Here is a 17,526-nt window from a genome sequence, read left to right as displayed (position 1 = left end):
TGCTCAGTCTCGTCTGACCACACTGTCCACTGCCCTACCCACAGATCCTCCTACCTCCAACACCCCTGCTCTTCCTCAAACAAGCCAGCCAGACTCCTGATGCAGGACCTTGCATTTACTCTCCCCTCTGCTGGAAATGATCTCCTCGTGGACATCTGTGTGGCTTCTTTACTCCCTACTCACTTTTTACTCAAATGTCAGCTTCTAGTGAGCCTTCTCTGACCACCTCATTTAAAATGGCACTCCCTCCCCAGCCCCTCTCATTGCTTTCTTCTTCTCCAGAGCCTCTATCACGTTTAACTTACCACACTTCCCTTACGTACTGTGTCTGCTGTCTCTGCCCACCCCCTGCAGCCCACACTAAAAGGCAAGCTCCTTGAGGGTTGGGTTCTGTCTGGTCTGTTGTTCTGATACACCCACAGTGCCTAGGTATGTACTAGGTGTTCAATAAATACCTTTAAATAACTATATAAATCCTTGGAAATAGTGCTGGCAAAGCAAATGCGAAATTTAGCATTGTCTCAGCAAGGGTTTCTACAAACACTCCTGCCTAGGAAAGAATCTCTGAGAGCTCCTGGCAGAAATGATCTGTGGACTCAAGGAGCCACCTTATTTCCCACTTTCCTATTTCCATCTTACTCCTTACCATGTAACTAGTGTCTTTGTGCTATTCCTTGAGCCTATGGCTATAGTTTCTGTAGTATTTCCTATCTCACTCTTTTGTTTCCACCTATCATTATTAAAACATATCTCTCTGGCTTCTATTACCAAAAGACTCTGGCCTGTTCTCTTCTAAGCTGATAAACTCATTAAAACCCAAATATTAATGAATAATAATGTCTCTACCACCTAGACAATAATTTGCATTTAAACAGCTTTCAGTGCCTGAACCCAAAGAGGACAGTGATGTGGGAATTCCCAAAAGGCAAAGGGCCTGGGCCAGTGGGGGTAGTCACCGAGAGGGTCCTAGAGCAAAATCAAATCCCAGCCCATGGGCAGCTGTCCACTTTGCCTCTACGGGGTGAATCCAGCCATGTATATCCCCATCAGAGTGTGTGTGTGCACAGATATGCAGGGCATCAATTAGAGGCACTGAGAATATCTTAACTTGCATGGAAATGAGCCTGTCACTTGTGATATATACACACACTTACATACATTACCATTGATTCCTTCCCTTAGTGCTTTGATAGCTTTTCATCTAGCTTCCAGTTCCACTGGTACAAAGTCACTTCTTGGGGAGGTAAAGGAAGCTGGATAGGCATAGACTTAGCCCCCCAAAGAGAGGAGACAGGGAAAGGGGAGGTGACTATTGGAGCACAAATCACAAACATGTTCAATTGGCCTTCTGGGACCATATTTACCATGCTCCAAAACACAGTGAGGGTTCTGAGAGTGGAAAGGAGGAAGAGCTTGAGAAATGCAACCTTTTCACCAAAAAAGGGCAAAATATAAAATTCCTAGTTCACCAGATTTTGTGCTGTGCAAGCAAACCCGTGGACTTTCTTAGGCAATCCAGTACTGCTGACAAAATTAAGAGAATCATCTGAACAACTGAAGGAGAGGAATATATCCATCAGCAAATCTGACTGATTCGTCCATCAGGAGCCCTTCTCTCATCTCCAGAGGAAGGAGCGCTCATGCATTCCCCATGACAAGTATGCCACATACCTCCCAGCGATAGAACAGGTTAAGACGAGCCCTTTACCTTAGTTTACCAGAGCCAGCTCCAGGTGGTCTAGCCCCTGGACTGTTTAAAATGAACACATCATTTTCTTTTAAATTATGATAGAGTGCGACTCGTTTCTCCCCTACTTTACATGCTGCCTCGTGGGTGCCTCTGAATTTGTCATTTGGTGAAATGGGTACTGATCTGTCCTTTCTCCAGGGGATCCCCCGGTTTCACTTACTTCATTCTCTAGACAAAGAAGCACAATTACATAACCATATGGAAGATTTCTACATTTTATCAAAATGGCATCTTGTAGTGGAAACTCAAGAGATTAACACAGATTTCAGGTCCTAAGTACTTTGATGGACACACAAGAAAGGCCGTTTGTCAACTACAATAAAACCAGTTTCTTAAACAACTGCTAAACTCACTAAATATAGAACTGAAGAGATCCTCAAGCCTCTTTAAAGCACACATCTGTTTCTCTCAGAACGAGGTGGGATATGTGCTGCTTCACCATGAGACGTCAGAGAATCCCTGCTCCCATGTGAGATGCTTCTCTTGTGGCTGTCATGATTCTGTCTCCAGGTCACCACCACAGCCTGGGTAGAACTTGTGACCTACAGCAAATACAAAATGCCCAGAGGGCCAGGAGATAACCGGGGTTCCAAGGGATTCTCCACCGTACTACATGTGGGTCTTTCCCAGCAAATCAAAGGGGACAGAGAAGCTGATGATATTTTTACCAAGATGGATGACCTCCTAGGCAGGCCACCTGACTTCTGAGATCAAACCCTAAGCTGGTGGCTCTCAAACTTTGGTATACACCAGAATCACCTGGAAGACTCCCTGAAACACAGATTGCTAGGTCCCACTCCAGAGTTTCTGGGGTAAGGTCCAAGTTCCCAGCTGCTGATCCAGATACCATGCTTAGAGAACCAGCCCTCTAAGCACAGTGCTGCAATAACGTTTCCTTTTCCTCCTACTATTGGGGTTCATGGGACCTATGGTTGGGAGAAAGTGAGTAGAAGTTGCAGCTGCAGCAGCAGTGGTAGTTGGCATGTGGGAGACTTCAAGTCCAGGCTGCCATTCAAGACAGACAGATAAGTGAGGTTAAAGGCACATGGAATCAGGCAACCCTTCTCATGATTCCAAATATGTACATCTGTCTTGTCTGGCAGTTTGATCCTAGTTTATCCACTTCACTTTTAAAGCCCATCTGATGATAGTTAGAGTCTCTGGCCCACACCCATAGCAATTAGACCAGTATTAGAGAAAAGTAAGTTGACAGATGTACCCAGAGAACTCATGTAGCATCAATAAGCAAACCTCATGAGGCACAGTGTCTTGAGTAATGTTGTGCTGTGGCCACAGTAGGGGACGGCGGGGGGGAGCACATGTAGGGAGCCCTGGTTTTGGTGGAGAACAAAGGTTCCTCAGCAGACATCCCGAGCTGCTGCAGGTGGGGAATTCTTCTGAAACTGGAGACGAGACTCTCGGCCTGAAATGTACACAGTTTCTCTGCAGCTAATTTCAAAGAACACCCATGTGCTCTAGCCTTCATTCTTCTTTTTCTAGAAAACTTGCCCATCTAAGGATACAAACGGCTGTCTTTAAAATCCCTTTCTTCCTACACCTTGGCCCCAAAGAGGAATGGTAAGCAGTAAAATGTTGCCAGTGGAGTTGGAGCCGAGAAGAACAGTGAGCCTGCAGAGTGGTTTTGGTTAACGCCAGTATTCAAGGGTGTTTTTGTATGTAAGGAAGGAAATGGGGAGCTGCATTAGCGGCTGGAAATATCTCTGAAGGGCTGGACTGTGGTCATTAAATACTTCAGATGCTATCCCTTCAGGAGAGATGACACACTTATTTCTATTCTTGTTGCGTTTCCCTTGTAGATCAGCTGGGGCTCCGCTTTGCTCCATCTTCACTCCAGGACCCAGGCTGAGGGAGCAGCCGCTGTCTGGAGCACTGCTAATTGCCACTGGGGAGGGGAAGAGAGAGCAGCAAATCCCATGCCCAGACCTAACACACTTTACTGGCTACAGTGAGTTGAAGAGTCTCCCCTCCAAATTCATGTCTGTTCCTGGTACCTCAGAATGTGACGTCATTTGGAAATAAGGCCTTTGTTGATGTATTTATTGATCGTTAAGGGTCTGGAGATGATATCATACTAAATTTAGTATGTAACCTAATGATTGGTGTCCTTGTAAGAAGAGAGGACATATGGAAAGAGCAGAAGGCCACGTGGGGATGGAGGCAGAGAGTGAAGTGTTGCAGCTCACACCAAGGAATTCCAAGGATTGTCAGCATCTACCAGAAGCTAGGGAGAGGCAAGAAGCGATTCTTCTCTAGAGCCATCAGAGGGAGCAGGGCCCTGCTGACACCTTGACTTCAGACTTCTAGAATAAACTTTTCTTGTTTTAAGCCCCCGCGTTTATGGTAATTTGTCAGGGCAGCCCTAGGAAACTAATACACTGGGCAAAGTCAGTCTTACCCAGTTTCAAGGGGATAGGGAGGGATAGTCCTGCTGTGCTGGATATTCTCCCTCAGGTCAACTCTCCACCCTTCCATACTCTCCTGAGCCTGGAAAGCTGAACTTCAAGAACTGCCTAAGCAGAGCTTTCCCCCCCTCCCCTGGCTTCTAGCTGAGAATTGCCCACAGCAGGAATTCAGAGGCTGGGAGGGAGTGAAGCCTGACTACTTACTTTGACACCTTCCTCTCCAGCAGGCTGGTGGGGGCTGTGTTCCTCTATCAAAGGCCACAGCTCTTGCCTGGAAGCCCTCCTTCAGTTTCTCCTTTCTCTTTCTGGTGACCACTTCCTCCTCTTGCACCTCCAGACCTAGGGACCTGGGAGCAATAGCTATTGTTAGCTAACAGCCCTTGCCTTTCCTTGTCTGTTTCCTTTAACCCCACCCACATCCTTGCAAACAGTCCCTTAATCCAGGGGTCCCCAACCTTTTTGGCACCAGGGGTCAGTTTTGTGCAAGACAATTTTTCCACAGATGGGGTTGCGGGGGACGGTTCAGGCCGTAATGCGAGAGATGGGGGGTGATGGGGAGCGGCAGATGAAGCTTCGTTCGCTCTCCCACCACTCACCTCCTGCTGTGCGGCCCCGTTCCTAACCAGCCGGACCAATACCAGTCCACGGCCAGGGTGGGTGGGGACCACCACCTTAATCTCTCTCTTCTAAATCACTTCATTGGAGTGAGCCACCTGTTTTCTGCGGATGCCTAGTGGATACACTTATCTGAGACCTAGGAAGAGAACTGGAAACTTGGTGGACACAGTGGTGACTACTGCACTAAGTTGAGAAACAGCACTAGTGAAACAACAGTGGGAACTGCAGCGAGTGCAACAGATCATGCAATTGCTTTGCTTGCATTATTCCTTCCCTCTAGCAGAGGAAGGGGTGTGAGCTCTGAAGCAAGATTCAAACTGCAGCTCCACTGTCTCTTCCCTGTGATATAAGCCTCTCTGAACCTCCGTTTCTACACATGCACGACGGGTATAATGAGGCTTCCCTTATGGACCTGTGATGAGGACTGAGGGACATAAATATAAAAGAACCTACCTGTGGTAGGCAGAACAATGCCTCCCAAAGACTTCCAAGCCCCTAATAGCTGGGAGTCTGAGAATATGTTACTTTACATCGCAAGAGACTTTGTGGATGTGATTAAGGTTACAGACCTTAAAATAGGGAGATTATCCTGGATTACCTGAGGGGCCCAATCTAATCACTTGAGCACTTAAAAGTAGAAGAGGAAGGCAGAGGAGTCAGTCGTAGAAATGTGGCAGAATAAGGGGAGACAGAAGAAATATGACAACAAAAGGATTTTGTGTACCATTGCTAGTTCTGACATGTTTTGAGACTACATGCAACTATACACAATGACCCAAAAGAGGCCTCTAGGTACTAAGGGGCACCCCTAGATGGCAGCCAGCAGAGAAATGTGGACCTCAGTCCTATAGCTACTGAACTCTGCCAATCACCTGAATGATCCTGGAAACGAATTCTCCCCTAGAACCTCCAGAAGGGAAAGGATCCCAGTCGACACCTTGATTTTGGCCTTGTGAGACCAGAAGCAGAGAAACCAGCTGAGCCCACTGGACTTCTGACCTACAGAACTGTGAGATAATAAATGGGTGTTATTTTAAGTCCCTAAATTCGTGGTAATTAGTTCTGGCGGCCATAGAAAATGACACACTAGCCTGGTGAGGTCTTGGTACATAGTGTGACCTGCTACATGTGTGTTACCTGTCCTCAGAGAGGAGAGTTAGGCAAGATACAAGGGGCCTTCCAGGACCCCAAATGTTATGTGCTCTTAAAGAAATAAGCCTTTGGCCATTTTACAACCTAAAGTAGAAGCTGCCTTTCTCTAGTGCTTTCCCGCCGTCTTGAGTACGGGCCCCCCACGGGGGTAGCCACTAGCAGCAGCCGCAGCAGGAGCAGGACACGCTGTGCTTCTCCCTGACCCAGGCAAAACAAGCCTGTGCACATCTGACATCCACAAGGAAATTCACACCAGATCAGGCTGTCATCTCTCTGGTAGGATATCTCTTACCAGAAACCTTCAGTCCTACTTACCATCCTCCTACTGAGAGGCGGTTTCTATTTCGAGTATTTGCCCCTAACTGAAGCATGGGCGAGGACGAAGATCATTTCCTGCTGCTGGAGCCTTCCTTCCATTTCTCTAAGCCAAATCCATCTCCCCAGTCACACGTCGATATCTTCCAGCTGCCTAACCAACCAAACCCAGTCCTTGACCGGAGAACACAGACCCTCATTGCTACACGGCTTTATTTAATGACTGGGACTCCTATGCTTTAATAACTGGGTCAAGTTGAAATAACATCCTAGGACACTGGGCCCTGAGCCAGGCGACAGAGATGTGGGTCCCTCAGCATTCAATCACGAACACGGTGTGCAGAAGCGCAAGAGGATTAAGGCCTACCCACTGGGCACAGCCATGTGCCTCTAGCTTAAATCAAAATTGTAGATGGTTCACCAATCCACAGTAATTTTGCAGGGCTCCAGATCAGTAATTGGTGATCTTTCTGAAATACTCTTCACTGCCCATCTAGGAGACCCATCTCACTGTAAGAAGATTGTAATAAAAAGAGCTGATATTGACTGGGTGATTACTGTGCACCAGGCACAGCTCTATGTAACTGTAAAAGTGTTAACACTAAATTGTCAAGGCAATTTGAAGAGTTAATTTCTATTATTTTTATCATTTTATCATCTAGCTTATAAAATGAGGAAAGGAAACTAGGGCTCACAAAGGTTACATAACTTGTCCAAGGTTAACTGGTAGTACGTGGCTGTAACTCAAACCTAGGCTAAAGTGTTTCTGTATACTACATAGCACACTGATTTCTCTTGATTGATTTAACACACACACAGCCTTAGATCTCAACCAGGTACTGTGCCAGACCCTGGAGACACAAATATACTCAGAAACATTTCACTCTTTTTCTAGCTAACATGATAGAAGAGGAGACAGGTATGTAGAAAGAAATATATATTGACACATTTTATTAGCAGCATGAACAAAGTATAATATAATGGAAGAGGTCATTAGACCTGAAAAGTGGTGGAGAGTTATGCGAAAAAGGAAAAGTAGGGTTGAGAAAGGCTTCTTGGAGGAGGTAAAATTTGCTCTTGGCCTTGAAGGATGAGCTGGAATTCTTTGGGTTGGAGAGAGAAGAAGAAAGTGTGGGGAAGGACATGTGAAGCAGAGGGAACAGCATGACTGAAGCACAGAAGCCTGAAAGTAGAAAAGTCCCAGCATGGAAAAGTCCATTGTTACGAGTGTAAAGCGCCTGTCCAGGGCACGGAAGTTAGCTTGTATCACACTGGCCAGAAGTGTTAAAAATGCAAGAATCTTCATGACAAAAAACAAACCCAAAAGGAAAAAATCATATTCAGAGACGCTAAGAAGAGAGATAATACTCATCAGGTACTTCAACAAGCTTGATGATTGATAAACCAAAAAATTGGAACTTAGTGGTGATAAAAATCTCTGGTATACCAGATAAGCACCAGGGTTAGCTCAATAGTTCAGTTCACAGAATTTCAGAATGGAACATCCCCTTATGATGGGTGATTTGCCAGACAATCATAGAAGATGGAGTTCCTGGCCTTGAGAGGTTATTTATAATTCTTTCATTCACCCTTTTAACAACCACTTGTTGATTACCTATGCTATGCCAGGCAATGGGACTAGCAATGAATAGGACCCACGTGGTCTCTCCCCTCATTGGGCTTACAGTCTAGGAAGGAGTCGCTATTGAACTTGAAGACAGCAACACAAACAGGTACTTTCAATATAATAAAGTAACTCATATGCACCAAACATGACTAAAAATACAGAGTAGGAGGACTTAACTTACACTGGGGTTATCCTGGGCTTTGGTCTACTGTGGGATCCTTTGACGTGGGTCCGCTTATGTAGAAAGGTTCATCTGGCTCTGCACAAAGCACAGGCTTTGCACAGCTAGGCAGGTACAGTCCTGAGCTAGCTCTCAGGAGTATCAGGGACAATGCATGGCACTGCATGGCACACCAACATGGGGCCAAAGAAAAGGTCTAGTTGAATGAAAAACTACAGTAAGGATACAACTGTATCAATATAAATTTTTAGACAATATCATATCAATATGAGCTATGTGGTAGCATGTAGGTTTGGGGAGGAAGATAAAAGTAGATGTATTGTTAAGCTAGAAAGTGAAAGAAAGGGGAGTTGACCATGAATTCAGAAGGGAAGCTTATGAACATTTTCATTGGCCTTGAAGTCAGACCAACCACCATCCCCTCCCTGAGCTTGTGAGCAAGCTTCACTTTCCTCATCTATAAGGGTGTTGATAATGGTAAAGGGTAGCAATTATTTGGGGGTTGTAAGTTTATTCATCTACAAAGGGGAAACTATAACATCTTTGACATTACAGAGTGAAAAGAAAAAGTAGGAAAAAGAGGGCAAGGGAGTTAGACGCAAATGAGAGATAAGTATCACACAGAACCATAGGCAATGTGCTCATCGTCCCTCTTTCCCTTTGTCATCGCTAAAGTGAAGATCATAATACCCATTCTAAGGCTGTTATGAAGATTAATTTAGGTAATATACCTAATGCGTACTACCTCTGTTCCAAACATTCTATGCACTACTCCCTTGTCTTCCATCCAAGAAAGCCCGTCACATAAAGATAAGATGAGATCAAAATCCAAATAAAAATGCTTGCAAATGTTACAAGGGAAACACAAATGTGAGGTGGTTAGATACTAGAGAAAGGAGCCCAAGGTTATCCCAGAGAGAAGATCATCAAACCTACGTAGGTTGCTTTGGATTGTCTCTCCTGGAACAGGTCTCCTCCTGCCCCACCATCAAAACCTATCCCAGCTAGATTCCTAAGAGCAGAGGTGGTCACCCAGGTGGCCTCTCCTTTACCTGACTTAAGCCTATTCCATTTTCTGCACAAAGCTACATTAAGCACATAGCCTCCGCAGCTCACAGGATAAAATAGAGCATCACTGATCTCTACCTCTGAAAGCTGGGGACAGTCCTTCCCAGTCACTCTTCAGCTTTAGGGGGGTTGGTTGATCTCAGGGACAGCAGACAATCTTATTTAGCCAACCAGCTGCTCTGTGATACACAATGTCCCGAAGGCTCAAAGTCTGATGGATGATTCTTTTGTATCCACATAAGCAGCAGTGGGAGGAGAATCCATCAGTCTCTTTAGTAGCCTCAGGGTGTCAAGGCTGCTATTCAAATCATTACTACCATAATTATTACCCATTGTTTTAATAAGATACCTGCCAGGCAATTCTTTTTTTTCTTTTTCTTTCTTTCTTTCTTTTTCTTTCTTTCTCTCTCTCTCTCTCTCTTTTTTCTTTTATCATTAAAAAACTATCAAATTTCACTGGAGCAACACTTGCCTCAAGTCACATCAACAAGTTGTTTAAAACCCCTTCTGTCTGCCCAGTTCATCAGGAAGTCATGGAGAAGGGAATACTTAAAATACCTTCTCTGATTTTAAAGAACTGATAACGCTGTGGGGAAGAGGTCTACACAAAAAATAATCATAGGGAAGAGTTACACAGTATATTACACAGTACACTGCTACAGAGGGTCAGAGTGGTAGTTTTGTTTCCTGGGTGTTATTACTATGGGGATGCAATGGAGGAAGTGCCATGGGTAGAGGATTTGGAGGAGTGGAATATTGCGGTGGAAAATTGCTTTGTTTTCCACGGCGTAAGAGAAAAACAACCAAGGGAGCAGACAGGATATGCACGCCATCAGAGTAGTCACCAGAGCATGACTTTTTGACAAGAGTTTTCATCGTTTAGGGTAAATGTTAAAGGTAGTTCTAAAAGGGCTTTTGCTTTAGTAGGAATGATGTGGCCTGTGTGATTCGGTGAGCTATTCAAAGGCCTTGTCCATATTGTGGCTTGGAGCCACACTTTGAACCCATTTTTCAAGCAAGCTAAACCCAAACTGAGCAGGAGTGCACAGGGCGAGATCACTAACCAGGCCCAGTGACTCTGCAGGAAGGGACATCTTGGATACTTCTGCTAACGTTTGTGACCATGCCTGATCGCCCCTAGGGTTCCATAATTAACCACATCTCAAAGTGTTTACCACCGCGAGTGGAACTTGTTTGAGTAATCCCGTTCAAAGGTTGAAAACACTATAGAACAAGGCGAGAAAAAGAGCTGAGAACCCGAGAGCCGCTAGGAAAACAAAAGCAGTTGCGGGCAGGTGAACCGAGGAGGGCGCCGGAGCCCACGACGCGAGCGCGGAAGTTCCCTGCGGACAGGCGCCCGCCACCTGTGTGCCCTCGGCGCGGTGCCCCCGGCTCGCTGCCCGCGGGGGAAAGCGTCGGGACGCCCCCACGCGGTGTGAGCTCCTGCGGCAGGCGGCGGAGCTTCAGGGGAAACGGGCAGAAGTGAGAGGCGTGGAGGCGTCAAGGTCCAAGCGCGCAGGAGAACGTCGACCCCGGAAGAGGCGAGTGAGCCTGGGCTAGAGAGGGTCCGGGGCTCCGCGGTCCGGCTGAGCAGCGCCTGGGGGCGGTAGTTCCTGAAGCGTGAGGATGGGAGTGAAAGAAGGAGAGGATGAGTGGAGGGAGGACAGTGGGGCCCACGGCGGTGCGGGAGGCAAAAAGGTAACAGCAGACAGGGACAGGGGTAATGAGGTCCCGGTGAGCGTGAGAATACGCGCTCAGCCTCGGGGACACTGACAGGGGGCGGGGGACTGGGGCGGCAGGGCTTGACGAGGATGCCCGGCGCGCGCCACCGCCGGGGAGCTGGCGGGAGCGGGAACTCGAGGCCGCGAGTCGGAAGGGCGACGCGTCAACAGCAGTCGCGGCGGGGCGGGGGGCGAAGCCGAGCGCGCGTGCGCGGCCCGCGCGGGAGGGGGAGCGGGTGTGGGGCGGCGGGAGCGCGCCTGCGCGCGGCCAAGCCGCCTGGGCACCCGGTCCTGACTGTGACGGGAGGCGGCGGTCGGTCCTCTCTAACGGCGGCGGCGCCTGCTCCAGACACCTGCGGCGGCGGCGACCCCGCGGCGGGGGCGGAGATGTGGCCCCTGGTGGTGTTGCTGCTGCTGGGCTCGGCGCGCTGCGGTGAGTGGTCACTCGCTCTTGGCTCTGCGGCTAGTGTCTCGCCGCCCCCGCGGGTGTGTGGGCTGCGCCCCCTCTGGCCCGGCGGCTCCCTGGAGAGGGTGGCCAGGGCGCGGGGCACGCGGGCCCTGCACGCCCGGGGTGCGGACGTGGGAGGGCCCCGCGGGTAATCTGCGCCCCCTTCTTTGCTTCCTTTGCCTCCTCTTCCTCTTCCCCTGGGTGAGAGCGGGGCTCATCTTACCCTGTTCTCCACCTCCAGATGCACACACTGAGGAAGACTCCAAACCGTGCACCTCGCGCAAAAATTAGCTGTAGAGAGAAAGGGCGCGATCAGAGGAGAGGGGTTGGCAGCTGTTAGGGTCCCCCCTCTTTCGCACCCTCTCTCTCCTCAGTGCTTTAAACGCATTTGGGGTTGAAGGAGGGAGAGTGGGAGGGCCCGAGCCTCATGCGATGCAAGTGCGCATTTTGGCGAAGTCTGAAAGAAGGGGTTTCTCCTGTTTGCCCTCCCACCTGAACATAGGAGTTAAGGGGACGTAAAGGACACAGTTAAGTTTCATTTCCAACCCAGCGTTTAATCAGAAGATTCTTCTGGCAGCCTTTTTTTTTTATTACCCTAGATACAAGCTTCCTGGATGGAAACTCTTTCTCGCTACTCCCACGCCCCATCAACCACTTTAATACAGTCCGAACTGCACGTTCAAGTTTTCCTACTTTTTTTTAGGGGAACCATTTTAAAAGTAATACAGATTTCGCTTGAAGTATGAAGACAGTAACCTCTAGTCAAAGCATATTTGCGGCAGAGTGAGATTTGGTGTCTTTCGACGCCAAAGGCGTTTTGGCCCCCCCAAGCTTTTGGAATCCATTTCGCTTTTTTAAAACGTGTGCTTCGTCTGTAACAACTGAGGAAGGAATGGGAATTTTCGTGGCTCTACAGTGCCTGTCACACTTCACATCTGTAGAGCCTCTTGTGAACTTTTTTGTAAAATTCAGAATTGAGTTGGAGTAACAGTAACAAGCAGTTGTTACATTTTATTCTAGAATGCTAAGTTAATTACATTTTAAACGGGTTATTAGCCTCACTGTGCCATTCATAAAGGCTTGTGACTTCCAAGCTATTTCCAAAATGCCCTTAAGTCCCGGCTTAGCTCTTTCCTCACTCTGAAGCCGCCTGGGATGTTGGAGCTGCTAATAATCAATCTCTGTTATCTGAAGGGTTGATATTAGGTAAGGTAGTGTTTTCTGTTATCATTCTTAACGGCTCATTGCTCATTACTATCATTATAGCTCAAATAATACTGCTTTCAGAAACCTGTTGTATGATCAGAAAGCCTTATATTGAACCCGATTATGAATTTGTAATAAAATATTACTAATTCAGACCGTTGGTCTCAAAGCTAGTTTGAAGCGTAAGAAGTGTAAATAATGTACTGTTTTAAAAACGGGGTCCTATTTTCAAGTAGATTAGAAAGAAGTGCTAGAATGGTACTTTTGGGGATAGAAATGGTTAGGCCTCTTTTAGTAATAGGTATGATCACATATAATTAGCACTCATTTACATACAATAGTAGTGTGCTCAAGTCCCTACAGAGTCTTAGAATTCAGAATTTATGGTATTTCATTGTACTTAGTTAATAATAACCTGAAAAAAACCAAAACAGAGGCATTATGCATTTGAGTTAAGTGTTGAATATAAAACAGGAAGGGATAGTGTTTGTCATAGGATATAATGGATTTTTGTGCAAGTGTGTTTAATATGTAGTTTTAAAAGAACATGTATGAAGAGATGTTAACAGTCTCAGAACACCAGTAGTTATAAACCAAAGTATTTGGGAGACTGAAATTAGATTCTAAAATGAGTAAGGAAGTCATGGGTTTGTACGTTTATTTGTACTCAGGTTTGATTTGCCTGCAGTTTCATTTATAAATGATTGTTAATCAAAGGCTACTTCCAGGTAACCACTACAGTTTCCATTGATCTTTGTAGTAAAGGAAATTGTCTGAAATGCCCATTCCTTCTAATTACAGGCAAAATACAACATCCTTTATTGGTTTACAAGATGTAGAATGAGTTACTATTCTCCTTTCCTCCCCCCTTCCCCATATGTCCAATTATACATTGCTTAAAAGCACATCAGCAGTTTCAGTGGTATTCACTAACTGGTAAATAAAACGCTACTCACATAAGGACAGTGATATGAACTGTCTTATCAGTGGTTGAATTTTTTCTTCGCTCAAAGTGAGTTTTTAAAATCAAAGGTACACATGGTTAAAAACAACATTTTTATTGTGTAAGTCTAGTAGTCATTTGGCTTGCTTAAACAAAAATGTTTTCTTTTCTCCTAAAGGATATATGACTTTTAACCACAATGTGCCATTTTAAGGAAGTAAATGCCTATTTAAAGGTACTTATTTCCGGGGCTGCCCAGCAGTCTAGAGGCAGTATGCTAAAGCATTACACTAAATGCCTACCATTAGGACATTTGCTCATGCTGTCATCTGTATTTTGGCAGATGTTTTATCTTTGCCACTGAATTGTTAATGGAGATTTGAAAGGCCAGGTTCTAAAGATGAAAAATAGGTGGTTTTCCCAAAATTGATAAACATTCTAAATCCAAAATGCATTATTAAAACTAAGTTTACATTCCTTGATGTTAATTCAACTCTAGCTACTATAGGCGTTGTTTTCTAATACATTTATGTTCTTTTCGTGATGTAATTTTCATATAACCATTTTATCCATCTTTTAGGTGTTGGCTGTCATACCTTTTTATACAAGAGAAAAATTTCTATATTTTTATATCTTGTGCCTCAGCCTAATATAATGCACTCTTGGGTTGTGATAAAGCAACTTGCACTTTGTGTACTAGTGCTGATATTTCTTCTATGATAAAAGAACAAGAATGATAGTGTAGGATCAATTTTGCTAAACTTATTATAGTAATAAAGTTAAAAAAATATCGAGCACCCAGGAAATTTGATTCTGATATACCTAGACTAAGACAATAGAACCTGAATTTTCCCTCTTTGTGGTTACATGGAGTTGCAACAGGAATTAGAAGTTACACCCTGCTCTGAATATTTTATTCCATCTCCATGGAGCAGTTGTATAAAACTCAGAATCTGGTCAATCCCAGGGTTTAATATTTAGATTAGGAGAAAGAGTGCATATTTGAATACATGTCACACTTATAGGTTAAAAAACAAGGCAAGGCATTTGGCAAGTGCAGGGTCTATCAAAATTGCTTTTCCTGTTTCAAGCAAGTATGAGCCCATGTTATGCTCTAAGCATTTTGCAAGGCCCTCTTGGACATACAGACAAATTTCAGACTGTATGCCTCTTAATAACTTAAAGTGTCGTTTATGAAGAGAAGGGATTTTTTGTTTTTATAACGCAGTAGTACTTAATATATTTTAAGTGCTTGATAAGGCTGTAATTCTGGATGTTACTGACTTTAAACTGCCCCGGGCCTTATTCTAGGTTGACCATTTCTGTTCTTATGAGGCCACTTTAAAACCCAGTGGGAGATTAGTTTGAGTCAGAACTAAACAGGTGTGGACACCTCCATTTTACCCCAGACTTTATTTAGTTTCTGTTGAGGAGAGATCTGACTAAATCCTCCTTTTGACCCTCATTCTAACCCAATTCAGTTTGAGACTCCAGTTCTTCATACCAGAGACCAAGCCTGATGGCAAATATTAGTAGGATTCATTTCTCGCAGGTATCTTTACTCAACGAGCTTTGCTTCATTCACCTTAGTGACTGCTGGGGTTCTTATGCCAATCCTGAACATCCATTCCAAGCAAATAATTAACTTCCTACTCTACTGCAAAAAATAGTGACGTGTGGTGTGGACTCTCTCAACTTCCCGCCCACCATTACTAAACTTGTCTATAATATCTTAGGCAACGTTCGTCTCATTCTCCTCCTTCACCCAGTGTCACAAGTGTTCCTATTCACTTTCCAAGGAAAGGATCCCCTGTCTACAGCTCTTTCACTTCCACCATCTTGGAGACCTGCCTAATCACCTTAATCCTTAAGCCTTGTACTTTAGATCTTTCCTTCTTCATTGATTCCTTCATCTTAGCTAGCAGACATGCTCAAGTTTCACCCCATATTAAAAACAAACAAGAAGAACAACCCAAAAAACTTTGGCCTTGTCCCGGCCTCCACGCTCTTTCTGTTATTGCCTTCTTTCTCTGCTTTCTTATACTGCCGAGTCCCTAGTCTGCTGACATTGCTGCAGGTAAAGAAGCTAATGGTGAAATTTTAAATCTCTAGAGGCTGTTTTTACTCATCCTGCTTGACATCTGTTTTGTCCATATTAAGACCCTTCCTTGGTGTCTGCAGTGGCATTCTTTGCTGCCTCACCTACTTCTATCACTTCTTTTTCTCACATCCTTGGTTTGTTCCTCTTTAACTATTTGCTCCATAAATATTGGTATTCCCCAACACTTTATTCTCTGGTACCTGCTCTCTTTGCTTTGCAAGGACTCTCTGGGTGATCTTGTTCATGCTCACAGTTTCAATTACTGCCTATATTCTTGTAATTCCCAAGTCTTTGTAGCTCAGACTTTTCTTCTTTAATCCAGATTGATATATCCTGGGATCTACTGGACATCTCCATTTCATTGCATCACAGGTACTTTTAATACTCAGCTTATTAAATATTGAAAGAATAATCACCCCTAAATCTCTTTTCTGTATAGTTAATCCATAATCTAACTAGTTATGCATACTATTGATATTTTAGCCAACAACTTTATTTTTATTTTACTTTATTTTTTAGTTTTTTTAGCAACTATATTGGAGTATAATTGCTTTACAATGGTGTGTTAGTTTCTGCTGTATAACAGAGTGAATCAGCTGTACATATACATATATCCCCATGTCCCCTCCCTCTTGCGTCTCCCTCTCACCCTCCCTATCACACCCCTCTAGGTGGTCACAAAGCACGGAGCTGATCTCCCTGTGCTATGTGTCTGCTTCCCACCCACTAGCTATCTGTTTTACATTTGGTAGTGTATATATGTCCATGACACTCTCTCACTTCGTCCGAGCTTACCCTTCCCCCTCCCCGTGTCCTCAAATCCATTCTCTACGTCTGTGTCTTTATTCCTGTCCTGCCCCTAGGTTCTTCAGAACCAGTTTTTTTTTTTTTTAGATTCCATATATATGTGTTAGCATACGGTATTTGTTTTTCCCTTTCTGACTTACTTCACTCTGTATGACAGACTCTAGGTCCATCCACCTCACTACAAATAACTCAATTTCGTTTCTTTTTATGGCTGAGTAATATTCCATTGTATATATGTGCCACATCTTCTTTATCCATTCATCTGTCAGTGGACACCTAGTTTCCTTCCATGTCCGGGCTATTGTAAATAGAGCTGCAATGAACATTGTGGTACATGACTCTTTTTGAATTATGGTTTTCTCAGGGTGTATGCCCAGTAGTGGGATTGCTGGGTCATATGGTAGTTTTTTTAGTTTTTTAAGGAACCTCCATACAGTTCTCCATAGTGGCTGTATCAATTTACATTCCCACCAACAGTGCAAGAGGGTTCCCTTTTCTCCACACTCTCTCCAGCATTTATTGTTTGTAGATTTTTTGATAAAGGCCATTCTGACTGGTGTGAGGTGATATCTCATTCTAGTTTTGATTTGCATTTCTGTAATGATTAGTGATGTTGAGCATCCATTCATGTGTTTGTTGGCAATCTGTATATCTTCTTTGGAGAAATGTCTATTTAGGTCTTCTGCCCATTTTGGGATTGGGTTGTTTGTTTTTTAGTTAACAACTTTACAATTCTTCTTTCTTCTTCTCCTTTACCTCCCACACCTGACTTATGTCGATTTTCCTTTTTTGTTTTTTTACTGTAATTTTTGGCCTTCTTTTCAGTTGTCATTTGCCTGGATTACTGCAGTGATCTCTTAATGTATCTTCTTTCCCATCTCCTTTCCTGCCGCAATTCACCCTTCATACTGCTGTATTATTTTTTTTAATGTAAGTAGTCTGAGTGGTTTGCTACTGCTTATGGTTTCAACTCCAAACTCCTCAGAATGACATTCAAGGAAGCCTTTACAATACTTCTTAACCATCTTTTCCAGCCCTTTCCTAGAGCTCACCTGAATAATCATCAGCCTTCGGTTATTCTCTTTCTTCACTCCCCTGTACTCATTATGTACTCTGCCTAGAAAGCTCTTACTTTTCTATGACATTCCTACTATCCTTCCAGACCC

The 17,526-nt window shown here is 44.6% G+C and overlaps 1 protein-coding gene across 1 annotated transcript in view; it reads left to right on the top strand.

Moving 5' to 3' along the window:
• Positions 1–11,148: 11,148 nt before the first annotated feature.
• The window catches only part of CD47 (CD47 molecule), a 55,184-nt gene continuing 48,806 nt past the window's right edge, over positions 11,149–17,526 (top strand). Inside the window, exon 1 of the mRNA XM_060098743.1 lies at positions 11,149–11,288. Coding sequence (XP_059954726.1) covers positions 11,243–11,288 — 46 coding nt within the window. The 5' untranslated portion in view covers positions 11,149–11,242. The remainder of the gene's footprint in view (positions 11,289–17,526) is intronic.

The sequence above is a fragment of the Mesoplodon densirostris genome, chromosome 5 (genome assembly GCF_025265405.1).
Source record: "Mesoplodon densirostris isolate mMesDen1 chromosome 5, mMesDen1 primary haplotype, whole genome shotgun sequence".
NCBI classification, from domain to species: domain Eukaryota; kingdom Metazoa; phylum Chordata; class Mammalia; order Artiodactyla; family Ziphiidae; genus Mesoplodon; species Mesoplodon densirostris.
The sequence above is the reverse complement of the archived record's forward strand: the minus strand, read 5'-3'. Positions and strand labels throughout refer to the sequence as shown.